Genomic DNA, 9,803 nt, shown 5'->3' with positions numbered 1-9,803 from the left:
AACTTGGTGTCCTTGAACCCCTAAAAACTCAATTCCTCCACCTGGCAACTCGACACAATCTTTCAAACACCTATCAGTTATTCTTCGATAACAGTCGGCTGTCCCCCTCCTCTACAGTAAACATCCTCGGTCTATCCTTAACTTAAAATCTCAACTGAAAACGTCATATCTTCTCTCTTTCTAAATGAGCTTCCTCGAGGCTGGACGTTCTGTATCGCCAGTTCTTTTCCCCCTCCTAGATGCTATTCATGTGCAAGGGCCGTGTCCGGCCTCGTATGGAGTATGCATCTCACGTGTGTGGGGGTCTCCACACACACATCTCTTTTGGACAGGGTAGAGACCAAGGCTCTTCTTTTCATCAACTCTCTTGCTCTTACATTCCGTCGCCATGTTGCCACTCTTTCTATCTTCAATCGATATATTCACGCTGACTGGTCTTCTGAACTTCCAAACTCCAGATATAACATAAATAATAAGCACAGACGCACAGGCACAAAGGGCCTGGAGCAATATTGCTTGCTTTCAACAATTGTTAAACTTAAATTGTTTCGGGCAGGGGCTCATATTGATAGTCTTTTTCATGGATACGCAAAACATATCAATACTAATAATCTTTATGATGATGATAATAATAATAATAATAATAATAATAATAATAATAATAATAATAATAATAATAATAATAATAATAATAATAATAATAATAATAATAATAATGAAAATAATAATAATAATATTATTATTATTATTATTATTATTAATAATAATAATAATAATAATAATAATAATAATAATAATAATAATAATAATAATAATAATAATAATAATAACAATAATAATAATAATAATAATAATAATAATAATAATAATAATAATAATAATAATAATAATAATAATAATTATAGTTATTATTATTGTTATTATTATTGTGATTGCCATCATCAACATTATGAAATATTAATAAAATATATTACAGCTAACACACTTCCTGGTATCTTTTTTTGGGATAACCTGGCTCAAATCAATCATTGCTAATGGAAGCGCATGCAGGAAAAAAATAGCAATAAGGAAACCTCTATGAACCAGACCGCTAGGGAAACAAGGCCCTTTAACCTCTTCGCCTCCCTCCCAGCTCCCGTCCTCACTGTTTCCGCGCCCAGTTTTGAAACAGTGAACTAACGTGGTCTTCCCACTACCGTGGCTTACCATAACAAAATCCTAACCTTCCACGACTTGTATTCACATACCCTAAAGTAGAGTTTTCGAACACTGATTCCTCTGTATCTTTGATATAAAATGATTTAATGTATTTACTGTTTTTATTAAGACGTAAGGCTTACAACTTGATTAAAAACTATAATTTTTCCATGCATGCCTTTGTGTCCAAAACTTGTCTTTCTTTGCATTGTTCGGAGATTAAACGTACGCTATGCAAAAACAGGATATTAGGTTAATATTCTTTAGTTCCGAGTTCTCTCACTTTCCGCTAGCCCTTGACAACAGTTTCCCTTCAATCTGATTGTCCTTATACAGTAACAACACCAATACTAAAACGAGAAAGGCGTGTGATAATATTCACAAAAAGTGCATGATTATGGATAAAAAAATTTTTTTAAAAACGCAAACAATGCGCTTCCCGTTACGTACCAAGACGCAAGGATGCAAACGCGATTTATCCACAGATGGTAACTTATATATATATATATATATATATATATATATATATATATATATATATATATATATATATATATATATATATATATATATATATATATATATATATATATATATAGTAGGCATCCGTCGGTCTCGGGAGACCATGGAGTTGCGCTCCAGTTGAAGACTCAGGTACAGCGTCGGGTGTGGCTGGACAGGCCAATACGAGAGTGGCAATCCCTCCCACACTGATCACAGGTGAAGATAGAGGCTGGTTGGTCTGCCGGGTTTTGGGCCTTTCTTCTTTGTCTCTTTGCCTCAGACTGCTGGGCGAGTGTCTCCTCAAACACATGGAGGCCTTGTTGAATTGCTTGCCGCCAGGCGGATCGCTCTGAGGCTGTTGCTTCCCATGAGTCGGTGTTGATGTGTAGGGCTTTCAGGTCCCTCTTGCATATATATATATATATATATATATATATATATATATATATATATATATATATATATATATATATATATATATATATATATGTGGGTAGGCGGTGGCCGAACTGGTAGCGTACTGGGCCCACATTCACCGCGTGATGGACGACGCGGGTTCAAATCTCCACGCTACCACCTCGGATTTTTCGGTCACCGCCGAGTGGCTTAAAACTACCCACATGCTGTCCTGAAGACAACCCATCAACCCGGACTCTAGAGGAAGCCGTCCAAGCGAATCAAGAACGAGTTCCGGGGGGCAGCATGAGCCAATGCAAAATGACGCCACTATAAAAAACACTTGCCTGCGCCAGAACGGGCTGGGCCGACCATCAGGCCCCACCTGGAAGAAGCCTTGGGCCGACCATCAGGCCCCACCGGGAAGATGCCTACCGGCGCAATAGGCAGCAACGTAAAAATATATATATATATATATATATATACATATATATATTATATATGTATATATGTATATATGTGTATATATATATATATATATATATATATATATATATATATATATATATATATATATATATATATATATATATATTTTTTTTTTTTTTTTTACAGCAAAGGAGACAGTTCAAGGGCAAAAAACAAAAAAAGGAAACAATGAAAAAAAAGCCCGCTACTCACTTCTCCTAGAAAAGAGGCCAGAGGAGTGGCTGAAAGAAAGGCCAATTTCGGGAGGAGAGGTGTCCTGATACCCTCCTCTTGAAAGAGTTCAAGTCGTAGGCAGGAGGAAATACAGATGAAGGAAGATTGTTCCAGAGTTTACCAGCGTGAGGGATGAAAGAGTGAAAATGATGGTTAACTCGTGCGTAAGGGATTTGGACAGTAAAGGGATGAGCTTGAGTAGAAAGTCGTGTGCTGTGAAGCCGCGGGAGGGGGTAGGCATGGAGTTAGCAAGTTCAGAAGAGCAGTCAGCGTGAAAATATCGATAAAAGATAGAAAGAGAGGCAACATGGAGGTTGAATTTAGGAAATAGAAGACTATCAGTAGGAGGAGGAGAGCTGATGAGACGAAGAGCCTTAGACTCCACTCTGTCCAGGAAAGCTGTGTGAGTGGAGCCCCCCCTCATGTGAGATGCATACTCCATACGAGGGCGTACAAGGCCCCTGTATACTATGGATAGCAACTGTGCTGGGGAAAAGAACTGGCGGAGACGATACAGAACGCCCAACCTCGAGGAAGCTGATTTAGTGAGAGAGATGTGAAGTTTCCAGTTAAGATTTTGAGTTAAGGATAGACCGAGGATGTTTAGTGTTAAAGAAGGTGACAGCTGAGTGTTGTCGAAGAATAGGGGATAGGTGTTTGGAAGATTGTGTCGAGTTGATAGGTGGAGAAATTGTTTTTTTGAGGCATTGAACGACACAAGGTTCCTTTTATTCCAATCGGAAATGATATACAAGGTCTGAGGTTAAGCGTTCTGTAGCCTCCAGCCTGGAGTCATGTAATTCCTGTTGAGAGGGTCTTCTGTTGAAAGAAGTTGAATAATGCAGACTGGAGTCATCAGCGTATGAGTGGATAGGACACTTTGTTATGGAAAGAAGATCACTGACGAATAAGAGGAAGAGAGTGGGTGATAGGACAGAGCCCTGTGGAACACCACTGTTGATAAGTTTAGAGGAAGAACAGTGACCGTCTACCACAGCAGAGATAAAAAGGCCGGAAAGGAAACTGGAGATAAAGGAACACAGAGAGGGACAGAATCCGAAAGAGGGCAGTTTAGAAAGCAAAGACTTGTGCCAGACTCTATCGAAGGCTTCGGTATGTCTAGCGCAACTGAGAAAGTTTCACCGAAACGGCTAAGAGAGGATGACCAAGAATCAGTTAAGAGTAAGAAGATCGCCCGTAGAACGGCCCTTGCGGAACCCATACTGGCGATCAGATAGAAGGTCAAAAGAGGAAAGGTGTTTTTGAATCTTCCGGTTAAGGATTGATTCAAAAGCTTTAGATAGACAGGAAAGTAAAGCTATAGGGCGGTAGTTTGAGGGATTGGAACGGTCACCCTTCTTAGGCACAGGCTGTATGAAGGCATACTTCCAGCAGGAAGGAAAGTTAGATGTTGACATGCAGAGGCGAAAGAGTTTGACCAGGCAGGGTGTCAGCACGGAGGCACAGTTTTTAAGGACAATAGGAGGCACTCCATCAGGTCTATAAGCCTTCTCAGAGCTGAGGCCAGAAAGGGCATAGAGAACATCATTCTGAAGATTCTTATTAACAGACATAAAGGAATCAGAGGGGGGATGAGTAGGAGGAATATGCCCAGAATCGTCCAGAGTGGAATTGTTACAGAAAGTTTGAGCGAAGAATTTAGCCTTAGAAATAGATGAGCCGACTGTGCTGCCGTCAGGGTTAAGGAGAGGAGGGAAAGATGAGAAGTGAAATTGGAGGAGATATTTTTGGCTAGGTGCCAGAAGTCCCGGGAAGAATTTTGAGAAAGCAAGGTTTTGACATTTGCTATGGATGAAAGAGGTTTTGATAAGTCGAGGAATGTATTTGGCACGATCCCGGGCGGAAATGTAAAGATCATCGTTAGCGGGAGTTCGAAGGCTCTGGTACCTTTTGTGAGCTGCCTCTCTATCTTTGACAGCACGAGAACAAGCGTGATTAAACCAAGGCCTTTTAGCATGAGGAGTAGAGAAAGTACGTAGAATGTATGGCCCCATTCCAGAGACAATCACCTCTGTGATGCGCAGGGCACACACAGAGGGGTCTCTCTCCTGGAAGGAATGATCATTCCACGGGAAATCGGAAAAGTACATCCTCAGGTCGTCCCACCGGGATGAAGGAAAATGCCAGAAGTATCGCCTCTTCGGTGGGTCCAGAGGATGTACAGGAGCGATAGGACAGCATACAGAAATATGGTTGTGATCGGAGGAGCCCAACGTAGAGAACAATTTGACAGAGTAAGTAGAAGAGTTAGAGGTAAGGAAGAGGTCTAGTATGTTGGGCCTGTCTCCAGGACGGTCGGGAATACGTGTAAGGTGCTGAAAGTGGGTCAATAATTATATGCACCACTTTAGAGTTCAAATAGTCAAAGAATTTTCCATAGTTAGTAGAGTTAGGTGAGAGATAAACAGCACAGATGTATTTAGTATTAGGATGACAATGAAGTCTTAGGAAGATGGTGGATATTTCAGAAGAGTCAAGGTCGTGGGCACGAGAACAAGTGATGTCGTTGCGTACATAGACACAACATCCAGCTTTGGATCGAAGTTTAGGATAGAGATAGTAGGAGGGAACAGAGTAGAGATTGCTGTCAGTAGCCTCAGAAACCTATGTTTCGGTGAGGAAGAGAAGGTGAGGTATAGAGGAGGAGAGATGGTGTTCCACAGAATGGAAATTAGAACTAACACCGCGAATGTTGCAGAAATTTATGAGGAGGTTTGAGGAGTTTTCAGGACACCTCTCAAGTCGACATCCAGAAAGGGAGAAAGGGAATCCTCCCTGGGGGAATTTATGGTACCCCAGGCGGGGACTCCGAGGCAGGTCGTTTATGTGCCATGGTGCTATGGTGCGCCATTTTGAATTTCATTTTTTGGGAAAAGGTGTGTATGTTGTGTGAATGTAGTGTGATGTGAAAAGAGAGAGGATCTGTCTTAAGAGAGCATGCTGAACTACTCTCTGGTGTTGATGAGACAATAGGGAAACGGAAAGTGAGGATATGGGAAGGGTCTTTGGAGGGCTTCAGCACGCTCCTCACTTCCAATATATATCTCACCGGGAGTGGCTTGCGCTCGTTTCGGTAGGTGTCTTCCTACCTGTTCCTACCTGCGAATTATGTTCAAAAGGCCGGAAAATAATAGTTTTGAGTGTCCCAAACTCAACAGAAAAAACGAATAATAATAAATAAATAATATTAAATGTATAATGGATAATTGTAATAATAATATGAATAATAATAATAATAATAATATTAATAATAATAATACCAATAACAACAAAAATAATAATAATAATAATAATAATAATAATAATAATAATAATAATAATAATAATAATAATAATAATAATAATAATAATAAAATTAATAATAATAATAATAATAATAATAATAATAATAATAATAATAATAATAATAATAATAATAATAATAATAATAATAATAATAATAATAATAATAATAATAATAATAATAATAATAATAATAATAATAATAATAATAATAATAATAATAATAATAATAATAATAATAATAATAATAATAATAATAATAATAATAATAATAATAATAATAATAATAATAATAATAATAATAATAATAATAATAATGATCATAATAATAATAATAATAATAATAATAATAATAATAATAATAATAATAATAATAATAATAATAATAATAATAATAATAATAATAATAATAATAATAATAATAATAATAATAATAATAATGATAATAATAATAATAATAATAATAATAATAATAATAATAATAATAATAATAATAATAATAATAATAATAATAATAATAATAATAATAATGATAATAATAACAATAATAATAATAATAATAATAATAATAATAATAATAATAATAATAATAATAATAATAATAATAATAATAATAATAATAAAATAATAATAATAATAATAATAATAAAAATAATAATAATAATAATAATAATAATAATGATAATGATAATAATATTTATAATAATATAGTAATGATTATCATAACTTTCAGAAACGCAAGACCTTCAGTCAGCCCTACAGTCTGAAGCTTGCGCCAGCACCCCTGTCGCATCCACCACTATTCCAGGCGGCTCCACCACTACCCCTGTCACAGGTGGTTCCACACCCACCCCTGTCACAGGTGAATCCACACCCACCCCTGTCACAGGTGATTCCACACCCACCCCTGTCACAGGTGATTCCACACCCACCCCTGTCACAGGTGATTCCACACCCTCCCCTGTCACAGGTGATTCCACACCCACCCCTGTCACAGGTGATTCCACACCCACCCCTGTCACAGGTGATTCCACACCCACCCCTGTCACAGGTGATTCCACACCCATCCCTGTCACAGGTGAATCCACACCCATCCCTGTCACAGGTGATTCCACACCCATCCCTGTCACAGGTGAATCCACACCCACCCCTGTCACAGGTGAATCCACACCCACCCCTGTCACAGGTGAATCCACACCCATCCCTGTCACAGGTGAATCCACACCCATCCCTGTCACAGGTGAATCCACACCCATCCCTGTCACAGGTGGCTCAACACCCACCCCTGTCACAGGTGAATCCACACCCACCCCTGTCACAGGTGAATCCACACCCATCCCTGTCACAGGTGAATCCACACCCATCCCTGTCACAGGTGGCTCAACACCCACCCCTGTCACAGGTGGCTCAACACCCACCCCTGTCACAGGTGGCTCAACACCCACCCCTGTCACAGGTGGCTCAACACTCACCACTGTCCCCGTCAGTTCTTCTGAGGTGACTGAACTAAGTTCGACGGTCACATCAGAGGCTACAACATTGATTGAATGCGTGAAGGGAGGCGAAGTGGACTCCACAAAACCCCAAACAATCACAGATGAGCCGACTACAACCACCACTGAGTCTCCGTGGGTCTGCGAGGCAGGATGGAAACTGCATGGAGCGTCGTGTTACCATGTCGACAACGATATCACACTTGACTGGGTTAAGGGACAGTACTTCTGTCTCGGTAAAAATGCAGACTACGTCAAAATTACGACAAATGATGAACTTCAGTTCCTTAGAGGTAATGCAGAAAATTTTCTTTTATTTGTTTCTCTTAAGATTTTAAAGCACACAATTTTTGATATGAAAGTTTGCAGGACATCTGTTTTAAAGTACCAATTTATGTGCTTTATTTATCATAATAGGTCGAGACTTCACACACTAAAAAATCGTAACCATAAAGTGTTCTTCCCCCCGCAACTGTCCCCAGGTCTCGTCACTTATGACACGTGGATTGGTTTAGAAGATCGGAATACCGAGGGAATGTTCAGATGGACAGATAACTCCGTACCAGTATTCAAAGGGTAGGTTTTTATTAACTTTACTTTGAAATTTCCTTGTAGACATCACACACGGCATTAACAAGTAGATTTCCAAACTCTACTAGGTAAATATTGCAATATTACTATTTATTGATTCAACTCTAGCCACTGTTTGGAGAACGTACCAAGCCCGTAAAATGCTACAGCCAAATTTAGGATGAAAAACTCAGGAATGTAACACTTTGTGAGTGTAATTCATACAAAAGTATGCCTTAGAGAAGTGTGTGTGTGTGTGTGTGTGTGTGTGTGTGTGTGTGTGTGTGTGTGTGTGTGTGTGTGTGTGTGTGTGTGTGTGTGTGTGTGTGTGTGTGCGCGCGCGCGCACGCGCATTTAAAACCAAAACGGTGTACCTGTTCACCAGATGGCATGACGGAGAGCCGAATAATTTTGAAAACGAGGACTGCACAGAGATGAGGAAGTCAAAGGATTTCTTCTGGAACGACTCGAAGTGCAGCAACTTAAAGAGGTGAGTGGGTCCGGTACGCGTTCTGTGGTGGTGATGGTGGATGCCAGATTAAGAGGAATGTTGAAGATACGGTGGAGGAGATAAGCATGGTGGTTGTGGGGTGATACTTGAGTTAGTGAAGGTAGTAATTATCGTCCCAGGGGTGACGGACATGAATGCAAGAGTAGTGATATTAATGTTGGTTGCGGATAGAGGAAATGCAGTATTGAATATTGTAACTTTTCTGATGGTGAGTGAGATAAAAGAAAACCTATGATGTCCTGATAAAGTCATTGAAAAGATATGGGGATATTGTCACCCCTGGAATTTCTATTCATAATATTAATTATCTTTTCTGTTCCTTGTGCAGAGTCTTGTGTCAGAAGCATGCAACGAAGGCCGCTTAAGCTTCAGGGCAAAACACGTCTACAAATGTCCCAGAGCATCTTTCAACCGCGGCCTAAGATGTTACGGAAAATATCAAATTGGTTACTCCAAATACGACTTTCAAGTGCCTTATTTACTAACGTTGTGTAACATCTATAAGTATTTCTGATATAAGCAGTGTTAATAAATATGTTAATTAGAGATATACGTATATTAGTTACCTCCCACATATAAAATAACATCACGCAAAGACCTTAACGAATTCTACGACTAGTTTCAGTTACCACATAGTACTAACAGTATATATGTGTGACCTACGAAACCTTAGAAATGTTAAGCAGGAATATATATCAGCGGTTTACATATATCATATACGAAACAGCATTGCGGAAAATTATTAACATAAATAACGGTTTTGCATATATATATATATATATATATATATATATATATATATATAGAGAGAGAGAGAGAGAGAGAGAGAGAGAGAGAGAGAGAGAGAGAGAGAGAGAGAGAGAGAGAGAGAGAGAGAGAGAGAGAGAGAGAGAGAGAGAGAGAGAGAGAGAGAGAGAGAGAGAGAGAGAGAGAGAGAGAGAGAGAGAGAGAGAGAGAGATGGTTAAATACAGAGAGATAGATAGATAGATAGATTAATAGGTAGATAGAGATAAATGGATGGATTGCTAGAAAAATTTACTGCTTTGCTTTCTTAACTACTATGGGAAGAATACGCCCTGGGATGCGTCGCTTCATTCACTCGCCGCCCATACCCCCGACGGTCCTC

General features: G+C 38.9%; 1 protein-coding gene across 1 annotated transcript in view; it reads left to right on the top strand.

Moving 5' to 3' along the window:
- The window catches only part of LOC127003228 (aggrecan core protein-like), a 71,752-nt gene extending 62,530 nt beyond the window's left edge, over nucleotides 1-9,222 (top strand). Inside the window, exons 5-11 of the mRNA XM_050869616.1 lie at nucleotides 6,836-7,045; nucleotides 7,100-7,126; nucleotides 7,181-7,207; nucleotides 7,262-7,888; nucleotides 8,078-8,171; nucleotides 8,551-8,655; nucleotides 9,005-9,222. Coding sequence (XP_050725573.1) covers nucleotides 6,836-7,045; nucleotides 7,100-7,126; nucleotides 7,181-7,207; nucleotides 7,262-7,888; nucleotides 8,078-8,171; nucleotides 8,551-8,655; nucleotides 9,005-9,041 — 1,127 coding nt within the window. The 3' untranslated portion in view covers nucleotides 9,042-9,222. The remainder of the gene's footprint in view (nucleotides 1-6,835; nucleotides 7,046-7,099; nucleotides 7,127-7,180; nucleotides 7,208-7,261; nucleotides 7,889-8,077; nucleotides 8,172-8,550; nucleotides 8,656-9,004) is intronic.
- Nucleotides 9,223-9,803: the final 581 nt, after the last annotated feature.

Source organism: Eriocheir sinensis, chromosome 3, assembly GCF_024679095.1.
Source record: "Eriocheir sinensis breed Jianghai 21 chromosome 3, ASM2467909v1, whole genome shotgun sequence".
Taxonomy (NCBI): domain Eukaryota; kingdom Metazoa; phylum Arthropoda; class Malacostraca; order Decapoda; family Varunidae; genus Eriocheir; species Eriocheir sinensis.
This window is presented reverse-complemented; position numbering and strand designations above follow the sequence as displayed.